The sequence below is a fragment of the Anopheles arabiensis genome, chromosome 3, assembly GCF_016920715.1.
Source record: "Anopheles arabiensis isolate DONGOLA chromosome 3, AaraD3, whole genome shotgun sequence".
In the NCBI taxonomy this organism is placed as follows: Eukaryota; Metazoa; Arthropoda; class Insecta; order Diptera; family Culicidae; genus Anopheles; species Anopheles arabiensis.
The window spans coordinates 13,148,871-13,173,444 of NC_053518.1; the positions used below are offsets into that span (position 1 = coordinate 13,148,871).

Genomic DNA, 24,574 nt, shown 5'->3' on the forward strand with positions numbered 1-24,574 from the left:
CCATTTTCATTTTGGCTAGTAATATTCAAAATATAATGTCTACTGTTTAATGCGTGTTTTGAGTGCTTTTTTGTGTGTGAAGTGTACAACTATTTAGTCGGTTTGGTCGGCCTAGTCGTATTGCTAAATATGTTGGTACTTACAGTGAGTCCAAAAAGTATTCATTTAGCTACATTAAAAAAAGGGGAATTAGAGGCGCATTTTATGGGACATTCTTATTAGGATTTGAAAGACAATCAGTCAATAGGAATAGATAAACTTTAGCAGTAACGTTTATTAGTATTCATTATTATTTATTGTCTTGTAACAATCGCGTCGTTAAATCGTCCATTTGTTTTAAACATACAGAGCGATTAATGTTTCATTGCAAAGCATAACAACAGCAATTGCAGCTCTATTTTACCGTTTATCAACTGTTTTTAAAATTCGAATTCAATGTTATTCTTTGCGCAATGGAAGCTCCATCAAACTGAATGATAAATACATTAAGATAACGATCACACATTACCATATTCATCCCTACCTGCGCTCTACCCAATTTCGTCCTATTGTCATGAACAGTTCGCTCAATTTAGGTCAGTAGTACAAGATAGTTCCCATGGAAGATATTCTCCCTTAATAACTTCTGCTGTTATGCAATACGGCGTACTGTCTAAGAAGTATTTATGACGTTTGATTACTTCACACTGTTGACAAGTTAAGCCCACGCTTCAAAAACCATCCCCCGCGAACTTGTGATCTAATTGGGGCACTCAATAATAATAATAATAATAAAAACAAATATAGCTCCACCAAGATATCACTTTCGATTGCGTGCCAAGTGAAGCGAGCGCGATAAGAAAATCTGAGTAGGCGCGTCCAGCAAGCTGTTGCCGTGCGCAAGTGAATGGCGAACACGATTTTTACCAATCATTGCCTTGTTCAACGGGCTCGTTGGTCTAGGGGTATGATTTTCGCTTAGGGTGCGAGAGGTCCCGGGTTCAAATCCCGGACGAGCCCACCCTGCACTGGAAATAGTGGGACACCACTGTGGAAGGAGAAAGCCTTTTTTTATAAGTACCAACCTCCTCTACCAAAGTATTAAAAGGCAGTGTATAGTTGTTTGTGTTGCGATGTAGATTATTTATGTGAGTATCATTACTCCTTGTAATTAATTTACGGGATCGTCCTTAAAAGGACTTAAACCAAGTGGTTGTTTTGTTGTAAAGAGTGGCTTTAAGTTATCTAAGTGGGAAATTGAATCGGTAAGTAAAGTAGGTGCCACTACTTCTGTGGTGTGTCTTATCGCTCATTGGCATTAGGTTACAAGTGGTCCTTAGATGTTTCTAGCTTGTTCACTTCGAGTGGCTACTTTTGCCCTATTTAATTTCTATTATTTAATCGCTCTCTACTGGATCATCTTCTTGTCCCTCTCGCCCTATCACTCCATGAAAGCCGAGCGTTAATACACGTTGATTGTTTCAAAGGTGAAATTGTTGCAAAAAGAAATTAAACAAACTTATGTTAAAAAAAAAAAACATACACACAGCACTTTCTGCAACAATTTTCGAGCGCTCTGGTGTGTGGCACAGTTATGCTGTTGTGCGGTATGTATTTCATGTAGCGAAAAGAAAGGTGCAAACCCAATTCCGATCGCCTACGATCGGCCGCTTCTGCTCTCTAAGCGGTGATTTGGGGATCAATTTTGGTGGCCGGATCGAAATTTCCCACCACGGCATGCGTTGGCCAGCGGTGGTCACCTTCACTTTTCTCGGCCCCGGTACAAAGGCCCAGAAAGCAAAAATCGAAAAACCACAAAACAGCATACGTTGTAGCATGTACCGGTGGGGAAGCAGGCACACAACACACACATACGCTTGGTATCAATTTCGCTTTCATCTGCTCTCGGGCAATTACGGCCATCAGAGGTGGTCCGTTCCTCCCTCGAGGGGTGAAAAGGAAATGAAACGAAACTAAAGCAACGGGCGGCCAAAACACCAAACGAAAAGGAAAAGATTAATGCTGTACGCGTATTAAATGCAGCGCGGATCGTAGGAGAGTCGGTCGAAAGTAAGGCGGAAGAAGGTTGTTTTTGTGTGTGTGCCCGGGTTCTCAACATATGATCAAGAAGCGGAGCAGGTCATAATTGAGATTCAGTGTCAGTGTCAGTCTGTGCGGGGTGAGGGGTTGGCGTTTCAACCCTCCCCAGGGGGAAACCTTTGGGGTGATCAGATGCGGGAGAAATGGGGAGAGTTCATTCGTTATGGAGTTGGAACTCAGGTTTATTTCACGCAGCGTAACTGAGCTTAAGGTACGCACTTCGCTGAGATTAAGAAAAGTGTTTTGCTATTCTGATAATAATTGCGCTTTAAAAGTTAAAATAAAAGGTTTAATTAATAAATGTACACAACATACTAAATCATTCTCAATACAAAATCTCAACTCTAGAGCGTTTGAGCTGTGCCACTCTCCAACCACGCTCTCACAGACCATAAGTTCATTCGGCTCAACAGAAAAGAGAGTGAGTGTGGCCGGCGCGGCTATCGCAATTCACTCCAGACCTCCAGGCCAGCATCCACGGCCGCGAATGGTCATTCGGCCGCGAGTAACAGCCTCGAACGGACGTGTGGTGTGTGCCGATCAGTGTGCGCGATCGTAAACCGTGAAGAGTGAAAACAGGTTTCCTCCCCAGCCTAACCTGATCTCGGGCCAGCAACCAGTGGGCCAGCAGCATAAATCGAGTGTTCCCGGTTTTGTTGTGTATGCAGACGGCGCACGGTGCACCAAATCCGGTAGCAAGTGTAATCGGGCGCACACACAACAGCAAGCAAACGAGTGATTTTTCCCAATGCAAAGCTCTGCATAATTCCGGTATCGGATTGAGGACTGCGTGTGCTCACAATTGTTCCACCGTTTGGTTGCATCCGCGGGTGATCACTATGCTTGTCGTCGGTCGAGTGTCCGTACCGTTGGCGTCGGTCGTGGTCGTGCTGGTGGTGTTGGCTGGTGTAACGTTTAACCTGCAGCCAGTGTCGGCCGGCCCCTGGCGGCGGAATGGTAACGCGCTGCCCCGGCGAGTGGCGGAAAGTGATGAGTATTTAGAATTTGGCCGCAAGCTAAAGCAATCGTGCGGATATGAGGTGAGTGAACTGATGGCTGTTGGGGGAATGTAAACCACTGATTTGATTCCCTACAAACTACTGAATTGGTTGAATGTTTGCTGCGAAGTTGAACTTTCTTATCAGTGTTTGTAATTTTCGTAAAAATAGCAACATTGGATTTCTGTATTACTTCGCAGGCAAATCAGTCCATCATCAGTCAGTTTGATTTTTGTAGGGCAACAAAGCGCGAAAATACGCATGGATATATTGAAACAAGGTGTTTAAGTGTATAACAACAAATGAGTTAATGAACGGCATTTAATGAAAAATTATTTGATATTTTCTGGTTAAAAAGCAAAAATGGCCAAAAGTCACTTCTATGGTCATATATTAATGAATATTTAAAGCAAGCTTTCAAGCTCATATATAGCTGAGTCGTTGTTTAATAGTTCTCATATACTAAACATGATTGTGGGAAAAATATAAGAAAAATTTGTTGAACATATAGTTTTTCAAACTCTAGTAACTGTTTTACCAATTTTGAACTTTTCTATGTATTTTGTGTTTTAAACCAGTTACCTTAATAACACTTAATATTATTCAAAATCTTATTTGCTAAAGTTTAGTATGGTTTTGTCTCTTTTACGACATTTTTGTTTCGAACTACAAGTTGCCCATGTCCAAGAAACTGTAAAATACAATTTCAATGTAATGGTTGTAATAAAAAGCGAACAGCACGTTGTGTGAGTGCTCTCTCAGCGCTGTTTTGTTTATGTTTAGCTTTCAGACGATAAGGTAACACATTTTAACCGATGAATTGTTGACGACTCAAATCGTACGAGCGTTAGCCAAGGGGGAGAAATCGCTTTGATTTGTAACGCTGTTTTTGAACAGTTTTCGCCCGCTTTTTGCTTCCTGCCTGAACTGTGGAACAATAAACAGTGCTTTGTAGACGATGGCACATTATTTATTTACTTGCTTTCCCTACCTAACTCATTCCCTACTTCCAGTCATGCCCGAAACCGAAGAAAAATATGCTTAATGTGCATTTGGTGCCCCACACGCACGATGACGTCGGGTGGCTAAAGACGGTCGACCAGTACTATTATGGCAGTAAGTGTTTTCCTCGGTGCTGCAAAACAACACAATTTAACACGGCCCGCGCGCGCGGTTCATTGTTTACCAACGCTAGGCAAGACCACGATCCAGAAAGCGGGCGTACAGTACATTCTCGACTCGGTCATCCAATCGCTGCTGAGCGATCCGGAGCGCAAGTTCATCTACGTCGAGTCGGCCTTCTTCTTCAAGTGGTACGATGAACAGACGGCGGAACTGCAGCAGCAGGTGCGCATGCTGGTGAACGAGGGGCGGCTGGAGTTTATCGGTGGCGCCTGGAGCATGAACGATGAGGCGGCCGCACACTACCACAGCATTGTGGATCAGTTTACCTGGGGTTTGGCCAAGCTGAACGATACGTTCGGGGAGTGCGGTCGGCCACGCATCGGTTGGCAGATCGATCCGTTCGGACATTCGCGCGAGCAGGCGTCCCTGTTCGCCCAGATGGGGTACGATGGGCTGTTCTTTGGGCGGCTCGACTATCAGGACAAGCGCGAACGGATGACGCACAAGCGGGCGGAAATGATCTGGAAGACGAGCGATAACCTGGCCGATGGGGATCTGTTTACGGGCGTGCTGTACAACCTGTACCAAGCGCCGCCCGGCTTCTGCTTCGACATACTCTGCTCGGACGAACCGTTCATGGACAGCCCCTACTCGGCGGAGAACAATGTGAAGGCAAAGGTGAGATAGAGTTCAGGGCGGTTCTTTCGGTTCATTACGATAAGATACTAATCTCTCATAAACCTGCATTCATATGGGTCATCAGTGATTTGTATCAGGAATCGAACCTCTATGAATAAATTTGTAAATCTCTAGGAACTCTTAAATTTCTGAAAAATCATATGATGTTTCAAAAATTTATGAAATAATAGTACTTGAAATGCATCTTCAGGAATTTCTTCATTCTGATTTCAGACTTCAGTTATTCATTCTGATTCATAACTCTGCAATAGAGTAACCACTGACTTCAGTGATTCATTCTGATTCATAACTCTGCATTAGAGTAACCCATCTTTATTTTCTTAATGTACATTGCTTTGTAGGTTGAAAAGTTCCTATACTACGTGAATCTTCAGGCGGAGAGTTATCGGACGAACAATATCCTGCTGACGATGGGCGGAGACTTTACGTACATGGATGCGAACGTGTACTTCAAAAATATGGACAAATTGATCAAGTAAGTGTAGATTGTATTTGATTGAAACATCTGTTTATTAACTTCTTCTGTCCTCTTCATTCCCAGATACACCAACGCACTGCAATCGAACGGATCGAACGTGAACGTATTCTACTCGACGCCCTCCTGCTACCTGAAGGCCCTGCACGACGTCGGCATTACCTGGCCCACCAAGTCGGACGATTTCTTCCCGTACGCCTCCGATCCGCACTCCTTCTGGACCGGATACTACACCTCCCGGCCCACAAGCAAACGGTTCGAGCGCGTCGGCAATCATTTCCTGCAGGTGTGCAAACAGCTAACCGCTCTGGCACCATCCCGACAGACCCACATGGAACCGCACCTGAACATGCTGCGGGAAGCGATGGGTGTAATGCAGCATCATGATGCTATCACTGGAACCGAGAAGCAGCACGTCGCGAATGATTACGCCCGAATGCTGAACCGTGCGGTAAGAGCGTGCGGTGCGAATACGAAAGCCGCCCTCAACCAGATCGTTGATCCGAAGTACAAACGATCGGCACGGTCTGGTGGATTGCCGTTCGAGCATCCTACCACGGACTATCCGCAGTACACGTTTGCGTTCGAGTCGTGCCATCTGCTGAATGTGAGCAAGTGTGAGCTTACGGAGACGAAGGATAGCTTCACGGTCACGCTGTACAATCCGCTGGCCCACGCGGGACACGAATACGTCCGGCTGCCCGTCACCGGTGGTAGATACATCGTGCGGGACTATCGCAATGTAGAAGTTTCCTCGCAAATCGTGCCAATTCCACAGTCGGTGCTTAATCTAAGCTATCGCTTCAGCAATGCAACGTCGGAGCTGGTGTTTTTAGCGAACGAGCTGCCACCGCTCGGATTTAAATCGTACTTTGTTACGCGTGCCATTGATTCGTTGGATGATTTTCTTCATGAAGCGCCTGCTCCAGCAAGCCCACCGGCTGCAGATGAAACGCTGGCAAAGCAACAGGAAACAGCCCAGTGGCATTCGCAGGAAGTTACCATCGGCAACAAGTATCTGAACGTTTCGTTCGATAGTAACGGCTTTCTGAGCACGATCACGATCGATGGCGTTACTAATCGGTTGCGCCAGACGTTCGTCTACTACGAGGGTGCTCTCGGTAACAATGAGGAGTTCCGCAACCGTTCGTCCGGTGCGTACATCTTCCGGCCGAATGGAACCGAGAAAACGGTCACAGAAAATGTGCAACTGAAGGTGGTTAAGGGTGGAACGGTGCAGGAAGTACACCAAGTGTTTAACGAGTGGATCAGCCAGGTCGTGCGGGTGTACGCCGACGAGAGCCACGTTGAGTTCGAGTGGATGGTAGGTCCCATTCCGGTCGAGGACGGTGTAGGTAAGGAGATTGTTTCACGCTTCTACACCGCGGCCCAATCGAGTGGCATATTCTGGACGGATGCAAACGGTCGCGAGATGATGCGGCGTGTGCGCAACCACCGGGACACGTGGAATGTGGATTTGGAGGAGAAGATATCCGGCAACTATTACCCGGTGACGGCGAAGATTGCGCTGGAAGATGAGAACCTTCGGCTGGCGGTGTTGAACGACCGTGCCCAGGGTGGATCGAGCCTGGAGGATGGATCCCTCGAGCTGATGGTACACCGGCGGCTGCTGCATGACGATGCGTTCGGTGTGGAGGAAGCGCTGAACGAGAAAGCGTTCGGGCAGGGACTGGTTGCCCGCGGGAAGCATTGGGTCGTTTTTGGGGCGAAGAAACCCACCAGCCCGACACCGGAGGCGAGGGAGCGCTTCCTGCAGAACCGGGTGCTGCTACCGAACTGGCTGTTTTTCAGCGACGTCGGGGAGGTTAAGTACGAGGACTGGCAGAAGCAGTACACCAATATTGTACGTATTTGAGTCTCATATTCTCCGTCTACTTGCTGCAGTCATGTTTTAACATTATTTTCCTTTTCTTCAGTACTCTGCTCTATCGCTTTCGCTACCCCTGAATGTACATCTGCTAACGTTCGAACCGTGGAAGGAGAACAGCATCCTTGTGCGCTTCGAGCATCTGCTGGAGAAGGGCGAGGACCCCATGTACTCCAAACCGGTACGGTTCAACATTCAGGACGTGTTCCGCCAGTTTTCGATTGAGGAGGTGCGCGAAATGACACTTGCCGCCAATCAACTGCGAGAGGATTCAACAAGACTGAAGTTCAAACCTGACCCATCATACATCATGTACAGCTCCATTAAGCGGGACGTGTCGACGCCACTACCTTCCCCTTCGCCACCGAACGTACTCGCGGGAAGGTCACCGCTGATGGACGAACTGTCCCGCAACGTGGCGGACGATGGGTTCGAAATTATGCTCAAACCGATGGAGATCCGTACGTTCGTGTTTCAGCTAGAGTACAAGCCATAGGTAGCAAGTAGTGTGCAAAGACTTTCGTTTTAATTTAGAGTAGTATAAATAAAACGCATTATACCGTTGAATCAGTGTGTTTGTTTGTGTGCGTTCTGTGTGTTTTTTTTTTACTTTAATGCATCTTAACGCTATAAAAACAACGTTTAACCAACTTATTGCTAGGCATGTATTATTGCAGATTATTCGTATCACTACTACCCGAACGGTTGTTGATATAGTGGCGTTAGCGCCCAAGAAGCTCTCAGAAATCGGCATCCCACCCGGACAGCTCGTCCGGCGGAATGTCTAAGTCTTTGGGGAAGATATCGAAGTTGGACATGTCCAGCGGTCCCAGCAGATTCGGCTGCAGTGGGGATTTAAGTGTGAGCGCGATCAAACCATCCCAGTCGAAGCCCTGGAACCATCTGTGGAAGGGAAAGCGGATTCGTCCATGAATTGAAGGTCTGGTCTGAAGATACATTCTATCCAACAGAATGATAGTTTACTTGTGCTTTTTGATGTCCTGTACGCCACCGCGCTGGTAACCCAACCGCTCCGATGGGACATCTCGGCAGAGTCGTTTGATAAGGCTGACGGCGGCACGGGACATGTGCTTGGGGAAGTTTACCATGTCGATGCCCTTCAGTATGATATTGTACGTTTTCATGGGATCTGCTGCAGTAAAGGGTGGGCTGGAATGGAATTATGGAATGTTAATTTGGAGGTTTATTTTAAAACTTCAAACAGTTTCTTACATGCCAGTCAGCAGCTCGTGTATCAGTATGCCCAACGCCCAGTAGTCGACGGATCGGTCGTGCCCTTTGTTGAGAATTATTTCCGGCGCCACGTACTCGGGCGTACCACAGAATGTCCACGTTTTGCTGCTGTAGCCAATGAATTTGGAGAATCCAAAGTCAACCTAAAACAAACAACAAGACATCTTTAATATAGAGAAACGAATGGCACCCTATCAAACTTACCAATTTCGCATATCCCCGCGCATCCAGTAGCAGATTCTCCGGCTTCAAATCCCGATACACGATGCCCCGGGCGTGCAGAAAGTCAAACGCCTGCAGCACGCACGCCACAATAAACTTAGCCGTCGAGTCCTCGAACGTAACGCGATCGCGCAGGATCGTCCACACCTCACCGCCCATGCAAGCCTCCAGCAGCATGTACACGAACTTCGCATCCTTGTACGTGCGGTAGAGCCGGCAGATGAACGGGCTCTGGCAGGCCAGCATAATCTTCCGCTCGCTGTACATGTGCTCCTGCTGCCGCGTGTCCACGATGTGCCGCTTTTTCATGCACTTCAGCGCGTACACCTTCGTATCACCGTTCCGCTCGAGCTTTACCAGCTCGACCCGACCGAACCCACCGACACCGAGCGTTCCCACCACCTCCAGGTCGGTTAGATTCACATCCATTAGCTCTGTCGGGATGAAGGAAAGAATCACGGGGAATGCCGCAACATTATAATAACCCACTCACTACTTTGTAGTACCAACCACCCGGCGGTGGGGGGTATTTAAAAAAATAAATTCTCACCCGGTTGACACGATCCGAGCGATGGGTGAGTGTTCTCGAGATTGCGGAACGCAAGCACTCGCTCCTCGTCGCCGTAGTTTTTCTCCTGCAGTTCGCACAGGTCGCCGATGTGCTTGGTGAACGATTCGCGATCCAGCGTCAGACACTCGACACCGGGCGACATGGCGATAATGTTGGCCGTGCGCTTGTCCTCCCTAATGAGCGCCTGCTCGCCGAAGTACTCTCCACGGACGAGGATGCGTATCTCTTCCTCCACCGAGCGTCCTGCGAGGGGAAGGTGTGAACATAAAAATAACCTCCAACTTTATGGTGCGAAGGGGCCAAAGGGGATTAGACAGTACGTACCGGGAAGCCGCTGAGTTACTTTTACCGTTCCCTGGCTAATTAAAAAGAACGTATCTCCAGCGGCACCTTGCCGTATGATGAATGCTCCAGCCGGATAGAATTCCTACCGAGAACGGGGGAAACACGGTCGTATCATTAGTTTGGAGTGTGCTCTTTCGGTTTCATCACCACAACAACAAAGACAATTATAAATGACAAATATCGTAGGAACATGTTGGATTTGACTTCTGGAGACAATTCCATTCCTTTGCGCACTTACCACCTCCAAAACGTCAGCAATTTTTGTAAGGACATCGTTGCTGAGGTGCTTTAGCAGCGGTACCGACTTCAAGAAGTTTACGTTCTCCTCAATCCGCTGCATTCCGGTGCGCATCATTATCTGCTGGAACACTCGACGGTCCAGCACCCAGACGCGGGAATCACATAGCACTGAGTGGAAAAACAGGGACATTAGCAAAAAAAAAAAAAAACTTCTAAACATCCTCAGGAACTACAAGAACATCTCTTACCTCGTATCGATGCCGTTCGCGTGCAGTTGTACAGTATGGCGAGCTCACCGAATGCCCTGCCCGGTCCCATCACCCCTAGCACCTTGCTATCCTTGATGACTTCAAACTCACCGGCCGCTGACACGTACAGATGCGATCCGGCCTCACCCTCGTGGATGACGTACTCACCCTTGCGAAACTCTCGGCTGTACATCGAATCGACGATCTCTCTTATCTGCAGCGAGTCGATATTTTTAAAGAAATCGTTCTCCATGATTGCGTCTTTGATCAGCTGCTTTGCACTGTGACGAGTGGGAGAAACATCGACACCGTAAGGAGATAAGATTAGGCATTCCCTCGTCTTCCGGATGGTTCCCAACACATACCTGAAATCTTTCTTGTACTTTGGTATCTTAATGTCGCTCGACTGGCTACCCATCAGGTCGCAGCTTTCGCCCGACACGCCCTGCTTCTTCATCGCCTGCAGCGTGATGCCCTTGACTGACTTCATCTGGTGCAGCTTGAAGCTGTTGCCGGATATGCCGAACAGCTCGGACAGCGGCTGACCGGCCATCGCGTAGTTGGCCTGTATGCTGGACAGCAGCTCACCCTCGGCCACATGCTGGCCCTTGTGCGACGGTGTGCCCGCCGGGCTGGTCAGCGTTAGCCGCTGCTGTCCCGATGGTATGCTCGTTTGCTCGAGACTGTTGATTGCCTTCTGCTGCAGTACACTCTGTATTACAGGGTGGAAAGATACGGTTGAAAATCAGATCGTGGAGAAGATGATCGTGTACTTCATTACCTTCAGCTTGTCGATCTCACGCCGCAGCTTGTCGATCTCGTCATCGCGCGCCCTCAGCAGCCTGCGCAGACCAACGAGCTCCTCCTCCAGGCTGTTCGGTTCGGTACCGCTGATCGTCATTGAGCTGCCGTACGACTGCAAACTGTCACACTGACCGGTGAGCGATTTTCGCCGATCCTCGGTAAGCACTTTGCCCCAAAACTTTACCGAATTTTTGCGTATCTGTGGGGAAGAAATGATGATGTGGAGGATTCAACGACCAACTACGACGCACAAACAGGTTCTGGCGTATGGCAACAGTTGGTGCTAGTTAGCACCTACCCAAACAACCAAGAGCCCGTTAACTAACAAGCCGGATGCACAAACTAAGCTACCAGACGCTGCTTACCCGCTCCTTCACCGGCGTATCAATGTTCGGCACAATCTTGGAGGTTTTGCGCATGAGCAGCGACGACCCATTACCCATCGGACCGAGTATGCCGGACTGTATCAGGTACTCCTTCGCGGAGCAGTCGAACTTTGACGGTATGACCGGGCTGAGCAGCAGGGACGGTGGGCTCGGCGGGCTGTTCTCTGCACTGATGCAGCTCGCAACGGCACCGGGCTGGTGGTGGGCTGCCTCGCTCCGCCGGTGTGCCTCGCGCCCAGTGTCGAGCGAGACGCTAAGTTGATCGCTGCCACTGTCCACAAACAGCTGCCTGCCCTTCCGTGCCGGGATGGCGCACGCGCTGCTCACTTTGCCCGCACTGTTGCTGTTTGATTCAATTAGCACGCCGCGGCAATGTCCGGTCGTGTCAAGGGTACCACCAGTGTCGTTCACGGTGACGGCTGGTTGGTGTTGCTGTTGCTGTGGCGGTGGCGGCGAACTCACACTTTGCCGTCGTCCAAGATCCTCGAACGACCCAAGCGTAGGCAGAGCACCGATTTCAGTGTCCTGGCGCCGCACTACTGCTGATCCAACTTCCTCGACGCTGGACGCGTTCGAAAAGGACGCCCCAAACGGTTCACTGCCTTCCGCTAGTCCCGGGTAGCTTGTGCAGCTTCTTTGCTTGAACACAACTTTCGCTGCACCGCCACGCACCGGTTCCGACTGGGGCGAGGGGGACTGGATTTGAGCCGCACCGCCAGTCTCGTCACCGATCGGGCCAAGCTTTTGCAGGACAAACTCCGGATGGAAGGCGTACCCGGTGCCGATGGTCGGTGTCGAGTAGCGCTTGGAATGTGCCGTGTGCAGAATTTCGTAGTCCCCGTTGGCGGTTTGTGCCGTCGGGACAAGGGCACGGTTGGGGTGGGACTTCCTCACCGAGGCATCGTGGGGAACGGCCGCACCGCTGTACACCGTCGTCGGGCTGTCCGGGTGTATGAACGGGGGCTTATCGGTCCGGGGGCGAATCCTTCGAATGTCCTTATCGGACAGCGAAATGGGTCGCGTGGGCACTGGCGGACGGGGTGGGCTGGAACTCCAGGCAGGATCACTGTGACGTTGCTGGTCGTTCGGTTGCGTGCCGTCACCGGGCTCTACGGTGCATCCACACTGTACGTACAGGCTGCCACAAGTGTTGGACTTCCGAAACCACGCACGGTGCGACGTCGGCGACTGCGGATGAACTGATTTCTCGCCCGGTGCCTGGCGCTGGTCGACCACCTCGCACAGTGACGTGACCGGATTGACGACGCTCGCTTCGGCGACCGACTGGGGCGGTGTTGGCTGTGTTGGTGACGACCGGACGACCACCGTACTGCTGCTGGCCGTAGCGCCGATTGCTGATGGTGGTAGTGGGCCGCCCATCGTGGCCACCAGTTTTCTATTATCACCTAGCTGTATATTTTCCCTCTTAATCGTTTCCATCACACCCCGCGGCCGAACTTACTACGACCACTACTCTCGGCTATTGCGTTTCGCGGTGCTGCCCGATTGTGCTACTTTAATCGGGCGACCTTGCCTTCCCACCTTGTGCCAACGGCGAGGGGGCACGCGGAGGTGGACGCAACCTCAGGGTTAATGGGTTACTGGATGTTAGGGTCACGCTCGCTGTGGGTCAAACACTTTCAAGCAAACCTCGGACCCGAGACCTGAAACAAAAAGCAAACGAAATTACAAAATTATATTTATTTAGTACAAAATGATGATTGAGCGGAATTTCACTTTCGGTGGACGCGGTTGTATCCTCCCGGGAGAGATACTATCTGCTGTGCAAAACAAAAAAACTGAAGGACCCGCGTTGATGTGAGTCAGGGCACTCGAGCGAGTGGTTGCGATATCGAGAGGCGTTAATTTAATATTTACCATCATGCCTGCAAACACCTATCCCGGTGTGAGCGTACCGCCGTTTCCGATTGGCGGGAGTTAATGATATTTCCCTGTAACGGACTAATTGAGTGTTTGTTTGGTGGTCATATTTCACCACGCGCTGTGATACTGGCTGCATATGAGAAAAATAGTAGACCTGCTTACCCAGGTCTTGGTTTCTTCGGAATATTAAAGATATGCAAAATAGTAAACAGACCGATTATGAATGCATCGGTGGGGATAGTCATTCTTGGAAAGGTCAAGAAAGGTGAATGGCAACAAAGAATGCATTCTACCAATACTGTCTGGTCTTGTTTGGTATCTGCTGTTTGCTGATCTTCTTGGAGGAGGAGTTGACGATCACTGAACGGGGGCATGATCTCTTTAGTTGCCTCGTGTTGCCGTTCCAAACTAGCCAAACTAGTGAAAAAGGCTATTTCGTGACGATGACTTTGAATGCTTTTGTTGTGTCGAGCATCTTTCAGATACAGCTTCCTCTATTGACACATCGGTTAGCAAGAGATTAGAATAGAATTTGCATTACAGAACTGGCTCCCCCCAAAAAAAGATGACAAGATTAGAAGATGGTCGTTAGTAGCTGAGAAGAAACCGAATATATCAAGCGTGTTTGCTGTCATTGTTGTCGTTGTGCTTTAATAACTAACACCGATATCCGGATTGTTGTGAATAGTTTGCAAATGTCTTGGTGGCTTCACCTATTCACGCCTCAAATTCACATGCACGCTAATACAGATAACCGGCTCGCTAACTGTTGGCGCTCTGAGCGTACTGGGGGCAGCCAGCAGCGTCTGCTAAAAGGTAAACAACGCACTGGCCAGCTATGGCGTTTGCCATATCAGCAAGGTGCTAATGAACGGTAAGCAAAACCCAGCCCAGTGCCCCCGGGTTCGATCTGCGGCGAGGGGACAGCGGACCAGAATCATCCCGATGAATTTGTCAATAAATGTAACGTCCGATGATTAAGCGAAACACACGCTTTCCGTAGATGGATGCTTTTTCGTAACGGTTTAGTAATATTTATTTGTCTAATATATATATCGTTTACCAGTTAACGTGATTGTATCTTAATCAAGCGCACGTTTGCTCACCGGCTACAAATGCGTTAACAACGTGCAATCATTTGGGAGGGGGTACAATGTGGAAGGAACAACGTTGAAATTAGTATAATTTCAGGTGCCCTACTTTTGTCCTTAGTGTCCTTGTCATCACAGCGGACAGTGGAGAGGGTGCCTTAATCGTCTCCAAACTGTTTGATTTGATGCAACGTAGAAAGAACCTGAGCGTGGGTCTGTTCGGAGTCCCTAATGCTTCCGTGATTAGCCGAACGTTAGAGAGTGCCAGGGGTTTCACCAGGAAGCTTGTGTTTGTGTGTATGTTTGTTTTATAGTTGACATCACAGTGAGCATGTTCGGCGTGGGCAGGTCGTGATTGAGTTCACTTTAATCACAGCGTGACTCATATTATTTGTCCTACGACTGTGCTTCCAGTTGCTTTCGTGACGTTCTAATTTGTTGGGAGGAACGAAAACGAGATAATTGTTTGGGCTGCTCCACCAAGGCAAAGGTGTCAAACATGCAGCTTTGGGTAAAGATAAGTTAATAGTGATTAGATATGATAATAATGATTAGGGTTCGTGACAATTCTGGTATTTTTTATTTGTAAATCATCCTTGGTTTGACAACATAATAAAGCTGAATGATGTTTTGTAAGAAAACAAAAAAGAGTTAAAAAACTTTTGGTTTGAAGTACTATTTCTCTTATACCTTTTTGCAATATAAAAATAAAGATAAATTGTAAAAATAAATATATTTATTAAAATAATGTGATAATGTGAATTATTTAAAATAAAAGAGTTATTTAATATTGTGGTGAGGATTGCCTTAGTTGACGTCCTTTAGTTTTAGAAGAAAAATTGAATCATTCTTGCTTAAATTTGTTTTTAAATTACTTGCAGTGAGCTATATCCCAGCATTAATATTCTAACCCTGGTTCAACTTCAACTAATTCAATGTTTATTATTCTAAAATAATAAATTGCATACTAACAGGCGCTTAATATGAATAAGCTAGAATCAACGGTTAGGTAGGGTGACATTTTAAATGACACGAAATGTAATACCAAAGAATGATTGTTATTAATTTGTTTTGCATCGTACATATGCTGTCACATTTTAATTATTTTGTTTATTAGATTGCTTAATTGCATCATTGTTTTGATTTATTCAACAATTTTTTTACCAAACAAATCGAAGATGAACAGAAAAGTCACTAGCAACAGAAAACGGACCAAAAGAATAATAAACAGACACACACAATTATTAATAAATTCATTTTTTGGTCGTCATCGTTAATAAAGAGCTAAATAATTGACACCTTGCTTCGTATTTTAGTAAGAGCATCACAACAATATTGAATCGCTTGCCGAAACAAAAAAAACATGTGTGAAAAATGGAAAGCAGTAGGTAATTTGTGAATGGAAGTCCCACTACACGCTAAACCGTTCCATGTCAATGCCAACGCTAAAGTCGCGTAGTAACGGCGAGCTCGCTGATATTCAAAACCATAACCTTAATGAAACCGACATTCGCGTACATGTCAACCGAGGACAAAACCGTCGTGTCAGACGACGGAACGTGCTGGATGAAACAAAGCTAGCTAGCTGCAGGGGAGGGAGGAATAGAACTGGGAATGACGGAGTCAGTCGTCAGTAGCTAAAAATAGTCACGAAACAATCGGTCGGCATTTTTTTTTCAAGCTGCTCTCTCTTCACATTACAACCTTGTAACATGAAATGGTTTAGAATGCCGGTAATGTTCTCGTTGTGATTTTCTTTTCTAAAGTACAGTTTCTAGTTTCTGTTTCCGTCCAAAAAGTGGCGGAAAAGCAATGTTAGCTTCCACAACAAAAAAACTGCATCCTTGATTCGACAGGAAAGTCCCTGCCGTGGGTCATTGTTTGGCTCGAAATGGCTTGAGGTGCTACGAAATGCCATGTATGGGACAAGAACAACTTCAGCTAAGCTACAAGGAAAGGAAACATTAGGGTAAAATGTTTGCATGTTCGACTTGATCGACAAACCGCCGTAAGGGTAAGCGTGAACGGTGAAGTCTTTCTCACAGCCATCGTCAGAGGCAGACAGTGAGGAAAACCGCTCTTTCCACTTACGGTTAGGAACGGAGCGGGTCACGAAATCAGTGTCCCACTTTTTCAAAATTACGACCCGAAAACACACTCACACACGCACGCACGGACACACCCGCTCAAAAGAAGACAGTTAGTTTGGCCTTAAACATTGGGTGAGTTATGTGTTTTTTCGTGCGTTTCTGTGTGTTCTTTGGTCGGATGTTCCGACAGCCGGTTTTTCTGCCTCACTACCGGCAACAACAAAAAGGAGAAAATGCCAATATCAAGCCATAAGGAAGGAATGACCTAGCCCTAGGTAAGTGTTATTCACCTTGATATTCCACTGTCTTCGGGTGTGTTGCAGTTTGACTGTCGTTGTAGTAGCAGTTGTAGCAGTAGTAGTAGTTGAACTAGTAAACCACATAATGCTACTTTATTACCACGACAATCGGTACGCGGTTCGTTCGTTCGTTCCGCAGCAAAATTATGCTAAAGGTAGCTCTAGGTTTGCAAAACGAACATCAAAATTCACCCTGGGCAAAACGGCTGGTTTTTTAGCGTTTCTTTTTCCCAACTCCTCCCCAGCGAAACGGTTGCAACCATAAACTCTTGCACCAGTAAATGTCGACATTCGAAAAAGGGCAAGCAGTCGTCGCCATCACCGCCGCCCGGAACGGTGCTGCCACAAATCGCGACATTCAGCGAGTCACGCTGCCGGTGGATGAGGAAATCGAATGGCCTCCTCGTGCACCGTGTGTGTGTGTCTGTGTGTAGGTGCGGGGGCTGGAATTTATTAAAGCTGCTAAACGAACACAAAAGCGGATGCCGCCGAAAGTCGTGCCTGACAAACGCCACCGGAACGAGATTTGTTAATTTTCGACTTTTGAGGCAAGTGCCTTAAAATAGATCGTTACGGGCGCATTGTTGCGAAGGCTCAGCAAGGGAGAGGAAGGGAGGGTGGTGGGGCAAGGAAAAATGTTCCAACCCCCCTCCACCCATTATGGGTTGACATTCGTGGATGTGAGAATTTGCTTGCAAAAGTAAAACAAAATAAAAAATATAGACGTGTATGGTAAAAATTCATTATACCCAGAGCATGACGCTCGAGGGTGGTCCCGACAGCGGCCCCGTTTGCTTTTTCGTTAATGCATTGCTTCACCGTTGTTGCTGCCTGCTCTTCCTTTTTTCCCCCTCCCCCCCACTAATACACGAGCAATGTGCAGCTACTGATATGAAGAAATGTGTTGTTATCTTCCTCGCAGCGTTAGGTGTATTTTGGCACGCTGGGACGGTTGGCACGTGATGAGATTGTCAGCGATAGTGGCGTTAATCGTGGCAGCGACAAGCAGAAAAAGAGACAAACAAAGCATGCATCAAACGATGTTTTATTGTCCAGCACCCATTGTCCATGTGTTGCCATTGCACCACGATAGAGCAAAACGAAAAAAAAAATGAATGAAAAGCAATGATGCATCAACAATGCGTGCGATTGATATTTCCGGTCTAATTAAAGTACCATTAACCCTTCGATGTAAACACAATGCCGAGACACCGTACGCGACACTGTGACATTTTGATCAGATGTGGCGATACAATAAAAAAACAACATTGTGTCGTTTGGCCGGATGCCTTGATATGAATATGTAATCGCTTATTGTATACATATGTAAATAAAGATTAATGAAACAACGTTGCACTACATAAACAAAGTTTAACGATCAATTGCCTAGTTTAAATGATTTTTTTTATCACTTATCATAATAATTTCTTACCACATGATGTAACACTAAATAAAGAAATTTTTGTTTATTATAAAATATTACTGATCATTAAACCGTTCAGTGTTTGGCCCGAGTGAGACTATTTCTAGAGAGAGTATATTTGGTGAGACTCGGCCTGTGCTTTTGTTCTCCGTTTCGATTCAATCGTCGCCTGGGAGGCGGTGGTGTGAGATAAAACAATAATAATGACACAGTTTGCACTTCATCCTTTGTGTAAAGCAACGGTTAGCAGAATGGACCAAAACTGTTTTCTTTTATTAACTATTGCAATTGTTTAATTAGGTGTTGGTGCATTTTCTAAAAATAGTGAACCTGTCAAAGGGTTTAATAATATATTTGAATGGTTTAGTTTAATCGAAACAAGCTAAAATAAATCCAGTCAATGTTGGCCATTATGTTTTTCCGTCAACAAAGCGATTCTGATAAATATTTAATGAAATATAGCAAAACACACCAAATTTTAGGTTCAATTTTACTGGAGCTCTAATGCAGGCTTAAGTTGCAACATAAAAGTTTTTGTAGGTCAAGTTCTTAGTTCATCCATCCAGATCAATTGGGCTGCTCAAATGAGCCTAATAGATTACCAATTTTTGATTAATTCGCTTGAACATTGGGAAATGTGTCTATTTTGACTAACTACGATCGAATTTGACTTCTGATTCTGAAAGAAGGTAATTACTGACTGTTTTTTGACTCATTAGAGACCCAGCAAACACACCGGTGCATTAATTCGACTTAAACATTCCATTCTGAGACGAACAGCGTTGGACGCTTCAAGGTCATTGGACAACTACAGTGGATGTGATATGACAGTTTTCTCTGATTATTTTAGGAATGTTAAAAGATCCATTAGTATTGATTCTTCTTATTTAGCGTAACGTGGACATGCCGGCCTTTACAGGCTTTCAAGACTTAATTTCATTACCACGCAGCCGGATAGTCAACCCTTGCTACGAGGGGACGGTCAATTCTAGCCTTGAACTTATGACGGGCATATTAAAGCGTCGTTCGCGTTGACGACTGTACAATGGGACCACCCGTGCGGCCTCGTATTGATAATACTTCTAAAAATGCTTGAACAAAAGAGAGTTACAGCTGATCATCAAGGCCAAGATAAGTGCAATGAGCATATAAAACGCCATTTGGCTGGAAGTTCGAAATTGTTGTACATGCTTAGTTAAGCCAGTTTTACACTATAACTTAAGAAGACCTTATGCATTACTAAATGTTGTTTCGAATTATGGAATTTTGTAGAGTCGAACACAGAAGATAAAAATGATCTTGTTGTGAACTGGTTTGCATACACTTCCATTCTCCACAAACTAAACACTATCTTGAAAACTACCCCCATCCCCACCCTATGGAAACGGTGAGGTGATCCCCACTGAATTCAAATGATCCACTATCGGTAACCTGTAACCAAACATTGATAAAAACACATTAGGCAACACAATGCGGTGCGCTACAATCTGTTCCGATCGGCTCAATTTATGATGAGACCGAGCCAGCACAACATCTGTCCCGAAATGGTACTTCACAGCCAAACCGATAGCATTAACCCCTTTAGCGGAATTACCAGAGTCAACAAACCAGCCCACGGTCGTACGTAAATCCTATCGAACAAGCGGCTCTCGGCTGGCCCGTATCGACTGGCACCTTATTCAAATACTGATTGATTGGTACTTCGAACCCGTCTGGGCAGCGGCTGCGGGCCAGCTCTGTATCGCACCACCGCACAACAAGCTTATCATACGCTGTCGCTTATCATAAACCCCCCCTCCTATTTTGCTAAGAGCAACAAAAAAAATGGAGAAACAGTACACTTACTTCACACATGACACATCGGTTATGGGAACACCGGCTGTTCGACACGAAATCACACACATTGGGCGGCACCGAACACACGCTCCAGGTGTATCGCGATTATCCGGCCGGATTATCGGCCGCCGATAGTACACGCACTGTTCCTGTACCCCTCAGACACCGAAGGCCACTGACACAGAGGTGTACTATCGGGCGTGAGTTGGCGGATGATACACCTTCTAGGCGGGAATGCACTGCCAACACGGGCGACGCCATTAGCGGAACTAACGGATGCACACACAGGCACACGCAGGCTTAACCTTCCGCGCGGAAGTTCTTTACAGCAGCGGTCTTATTTTATCTTTGTTTATCGTGTTGCTGGCGATGGCAGGACGCAAAAGGGGAGCTAGAAAGAAGCAACAGAAGGGCTGTGTGTGTGTGTGTGTGTGTGTGTGTGTGTGTGTGTGTGTGGGTGCACAATACACCTTGCGCCGATGTTTCCGCGGAGCTAGCGTAAGAAATGAGGGGCTACATTCCGCCCCGAACAAACTTTACACTTTTCAAAACCAGCTGCACATTGTCATCGAGACCAATAACTTTCGGGCCAGACATTCTTCGACCTTTCATTTTTTTTTTTGTTAATTTTACGATCCTAGACCGTAAGGCCACGGTGAGGTAGAGATATGACTTTTGTGCCTTGGAATTCGAACGGCAAGTTTGCATTACCATCGTTGCCACCCTGATAGAACTGTGTGGGTGTGTGATGATTACTACGGTTACACGTACACTCCGCTACCGGCCACACCAGAGAGCAGCATCTGAGGAAGATCAATGGCATTACGTGCACGGGGAAGCTTATCTCGTTCAATTTTCTTCACACCCGCAGCCGTAACTTTATGCAGCCTCCAAGCAGTTGCAGATAACGGGGCGATACAGATGATACAACGAAACTCCGTTCTTCGCTTATTTTAGTAGCCATATTCTTCTCGACTCGACTGTTAATTGATCTCGAACGGGCTCTTGCAATGAAGCGTGGAAAGACAAATAAATAACACGCGCAAAATGGACTGTTCCCGAACGGACAACGATCGTTGAATTGGAGCGATCTAGCATCCAAACACTTTGCTCTACATCAACAACACAGAGCTTGTGGAGCTGTGTTTGAAACTTTCATTTATTTTTTTCCACCAATTACGTTCTTGATCATTCACGATCGTTTCACTACTTGCTCTGTTCGATCATCGGAGCTGGGCGTGGTGAAACGGCCATAAACTACATTCATGCTACCCAGCAGAACGCTAACAAACAGGGAAGGTGTGCAGGGAGGCGGGCAAAAGGTCATCAAAACACGATCAAGGTAGAAGAGAGATGCGTTTAATTTATGTTTATTTTTTCAACCCCATCTCGGTCCCCGCTTGCTTTAGGTGGGTCAGGAATCGGTGTTGTTCGGTGTTTGGGTTAAAGACACCGGAGAAAGGGATGAAAGAGGCGCACACACAGACGACTCGCCACCGTGTGCTATTCTTGGCGTATGTTGGATTCAAAATTCGGAAATCTCAATCGAACCGCGAAACAAATTTATAGCACACTAATTAATTGATCTATATTTAACCTGCGCTGTGAGATGAAATCTTGTAATGGCGCTTACCACCCGCCAAAAAACACATACACACACACATCCGTGAAGCGTGCCATAACGCAAAGGAAGCGTAGCTGCAGAAAGGCACTACAGCTTAATCTCGCTAGTTTGTTGGTACTTGTGTTAATGGGACGCTATAAATAAGAAGTTGTCGGAGTGCGGCGTTCGCTTGTCGCGTGCTGTGCTGCTCTGCTCAGCGAGAGGGGAATGTGTATGATCGCCTTCTATGCTGGCATCAAAATCTTCAACACAAGCGCAAGATAATAATAAACAGCATTAATATCAATAATGGCTACTTCCTGGCTGCGGGTTCTTGCCTCCTCATTCCGATGCATTCTCGTGGTGAGTCTTTCGCAAGACGTGTTACTCTGGCGCGAGGCTATTCATTTCTCCTGCTGCTGCTGCAAGATTAACCACTTAAGTTGACGGCGCAAAAGATCATCTTCCGCGATGGAGGAATGGCCGGCGTTCCACTGTTGACAAAAGTGATGATCGTGGGGCGGCAGACGCAACCAGCATGACCGGCTAGTTAACGTCATGCTTTCGTTTGTTCTGCGCGCGATGTGTGCCTAACGTTTGCACTTCTTCTCCCCCCATTTTGTGCTCAATCAGGTCACACACAGACGGGATTTTTTTTTCTTCTATCGCTTCCAGGCACGGGCCCTCGTCCGTTCAAACACACACAAGAGGTGTTGTAATCTACGGGCAGCTTGAAATTGGTTTCTGGCTCGTTCGTGGCTAACCTTGGCGGCTGCACCACAAATTACCCTCACCAAAGTGTGTGTGTGTGTGTGTGTGTGTGTGTGTCGAGGAAGACGCACAAATACACGGGAATTGAAAGTGAAGTCTAAAAAAAAAGGTCCCATCCCAACCCTAGAAGAATCTCGCACCTTAACTCGACCTGCTCGATAAGGAATTAATGGTCGGCGATAAGGGCCCCCGGTTGGCCGTTTACCGAAATCATCAAATCTTGCGTCTTGCAATTTCTGTTATCGTCACTGTATTAGGGTTGTGTTTTTTATTGTATTCTTTCGTGCAATAGACAACTCTTCGCACGGTGCAAATATTTTTATTACGCTTCGGGTTTTGTTAAGCAGGGAGTAGCTTCTGGACGGTTCCGATGGAAGGTGAAAATGAAGAGTGTAAAGACAAAACTGTCCCTCAAAATTAACCTGATTTTATAACAACAGAATGAACTACAAAAACGGAACTAACGCAAAGCACGCAAAGCAAGACAGCGATGGAGACGCTTGGTACTTCATGGGTGACTCACAATCGCGTTCCTTACCATTTGCTAAACAGTAAAAAAATACAACCCTGGATTAAATCACGAACCGTTCCGTCTAGTTGATATAATAAAGTGCCTCCCCGAATGAACTTATAATTAATCGATTTTTAATGATTTGATCCACCAGCACGATCTTGATAAGGGAGCCCGATTGCCCGAGCAGGTTACAACCAGATATGGAACACGGTGCATAAGAAGAACGCAAATAATCATACTTTACAATTTATATACATTTAAATTCTCATCTTACCTTCTTGTTTTTGTAGCAAATACGTTTGCTGGATTGCTTTAATCGCTGTTAGGCTGGGCAAAGTAATGCTGCATTATGTGTCATCTAGGGCACAGCTACATATGAATCCACATTTAGCTACGGGCGACGGGTTTTGTTACAGCATGCTGCGTATTTTAAGCCTACACCAGCACGCAGTTGTAGCATGATTTATGGTACATTTTCTTCCGTTAAAATGGATTCAAATTGCACGTAATTGTAATGCCCAGGAAGGTACGGTGAGCGCTGCTTATTAGTCTAGCAGTAAGGACAATCAATTAGGGACCTGGTGAATGTTGTTCTACTAAGGGTAGCTTATCGTATTTCAAACAACATTACTATACAGCGTTGAGTTTTGGGCCACTGGAACGTTGGTCAACACTACACACACACACTCCTCACACACATTAAACGACAGGAAATTTGAACATAAACATTGCTAGTTATCGCGTTTGTTTGTGTCACTAATTTGGATGCGAGAGGGCACTTTATTCATAATTGCAATGACTATGGCACTTTTTCGTAGGTTCTCCTACCGGGACCAAGTACACCCGCTTATTTTGATGTAACAATTTTGTTTGTTTCACTTTATTGATTTTATGATTTTGTGTGTTTAATTTACTCCTTTATTTCTTGCACATCACTTGATTGTAAGCACTTTTATCACAAAACTTCATCGAATTGTTCATTCTTTAAATTATGGAAAGAACCACCGGACAGACAACACTTCCACCCAGCATCTTAGCCAATCACGTGTTGTAAAAAAAAAGAAAAAGTAAAAATAAACAACCACAGCAGCACGTGCTAATCACGCGAGTTTCGCGCCCCTTTTCGAGCATTTGAGCACGTCACGAACAAAGTAGACGTGAAAGCAGTCAAAGCAAAACAACGACAAAAATCACACAATACAACCAAAAAAAAAATGAACGACGTAAACCGACAAACGATCCGCGACCCGTGGCCCGCCGGAGGTTTGGCTTCGAACCGCTTCGCTTCGCTGATTCCGGTGGACTGAACCGGTGCGAACCGTTGTTGATAAGTAATTTCGTACGCGGGCCGCCCCCCGGTGTCCCGTGTGTGTATCGTATCGTTTTCGCCGTCCGGCGGCAGTTCGGAAGCCCGCGCGACACATCGTGGCGACGCGTTTGTGTTTGTACCCCGATGTAGGCGTGTGTTGTGCGCTGGTTACACGTTGACTGCGTTTGTGTGCAGGGGCGCCCTGTGTTCACGCATGCGAACGATGGCGGTGTGCGTGTGTGCGCGAATCGTTAGAGAGGAGCGCGAGCGTGCGTCCGCTCCATTTTCGCTCCATGTTTTTTTCGCCCGCAATTTCGCTCGCGCACGCACCGAGCAGCTGATTTGGTATTTGGGGGAAGGGTGGGACAGAAGAAGGCGATAAATAAGCCGGTAGAGTTTTTTTTTGCGCGAAATGCGAAA

At 46.6% G+C, this 24,574-nt stretch overlaps 2 protein-coding genes and 1 non-coding gene across 4 annotated transcripts; 2 read left to right on the forward strand and 1 right to left on the reverse strand.

Annotated features, from left to right (window-relative positions):
- Positions 1 to 927: 927 nt before the first annotated feature.
- On the forward strand, positions 928 to 999 carry Trnap-agg. The gene has a single exon. It is a non-coding gene; the product is annotated as a tRNA-Pro (tRNA).
- Positions 1,000 to 2,556: 1,557 nt separating this feature from the next.
- LOC120900506 (lysosomal alpha-mannosidase-like) lies at positions 2,557 to 7,831 on the forward strand. The gene is made up of 6 exons (XM_040307588.1): positions 2,557 to 3,119; positions 4,091 to 4,193; positions 4,273 to 4,880; positions 5,243 to 5,376; positions 5,443 to 7,240; positions 7,314 to 7,831. The coding sequence occupies exons 1-6, from the start codon at positions 2,742 to 2,744 to the stop codon at positions 7,758 to 7,760; spliced, it is 3,468 nt and encodes a 1,155-aa protein (XP_040163522.1). The 5' UTR covers positions 2,557 to 2,741; the 3' UTR covers positions 7,761 to 7,831.
- LOC120900505 (cGMP-dependent protein kinase, isozyme 1) lies at positions 7,832 to 24,156 on the reverse strand. Of its 2 annotated transcripts, none has more exons than XM_040307586.1 (12): positions 23,120 to 24,156; positions 11,314 to 12,998; positions 10,926 to 11,147; positions 10,510 to 10,856; positions 10,145 to 10,425; positions 9,895 to 10,064; positions 9,636 to 9,738; positions 9,291 to 9,554; positions 8,723 to 9,174; positions 8,498 to 8,661; positions 8,249 to 8,434; positions 7,832 to 8,167 (listed from the first exon to the last, which is right to left on the reverse strand). In XM_040307586.1, exons 2-12 carry the CDS (start codon positions 12,772 to 12,774, stop codon positions 8,005 to 8,007), a joined length of 3,813 nt encoding a protein of 1,270 aa, XP_040163520.1. In that variant the 5' UTR covers positions 12,775 to 12,998; positions 23,120 to 24,156; the 3' UTR covers positions 7,832 to 8,004. The 2 variants fall into 2 exon arrangements, with proteins under 2 accessions (XP_040163520.1, XP_040163521.1); XM_040307587.1 differs by lacking the exon at positions 23,120 to 24,156 and adding an exon at positions 19,967 to 20,195.
- Positions 24,157 to 24,574: the final 418 nt, after the last annotated feature.

Bases quoted from the DNA above. Each gene is read 5' to 3' on its own strand.
- LOC120900506 (XM_040307588.1), top strand. From the start codon at position 2,742: ATGCAGACGGCGCACGGTGCACCAAATCCGGTAGCAAGTGTAATCGGG. The intron at 5,377-5,442 runs GTAAGTGTAGAT...CTTCATTCCCAG, and splicing joins AATATGGACAAATTGATCAA to ATACACCAACGCACTGCAAT. The intron at 7,241-7,313 runs GTACGTATTTGA...CCTTTTCTTCAG, and splicing joins AGAAGCAGTACACCAATATT to TACTCTGCTCTATCGCTTTC.
- LOC120900505 (XM_040307586.1), bottom strand. From the start codon at position 12,774: ATGGAAACGATTAAGAGGGAAAATATACAGCTAGGTGATAATAGAAAA. The intron at 10,426-10,509 runs GTATGTGTTGGG...CACTCGTCACAG, and splicing joins AAGTACAAGAAAGATTTCAG to TGCAAAGCAGCTGATCAAAG. The intron at 9,739-9,894 runs GTAAGTGCGCAA...CGTTCTCGGTAG, and splicing joins TTGCTGACGTTTTGGAGGTG to GAATTCTATCCGGCTGGAGC.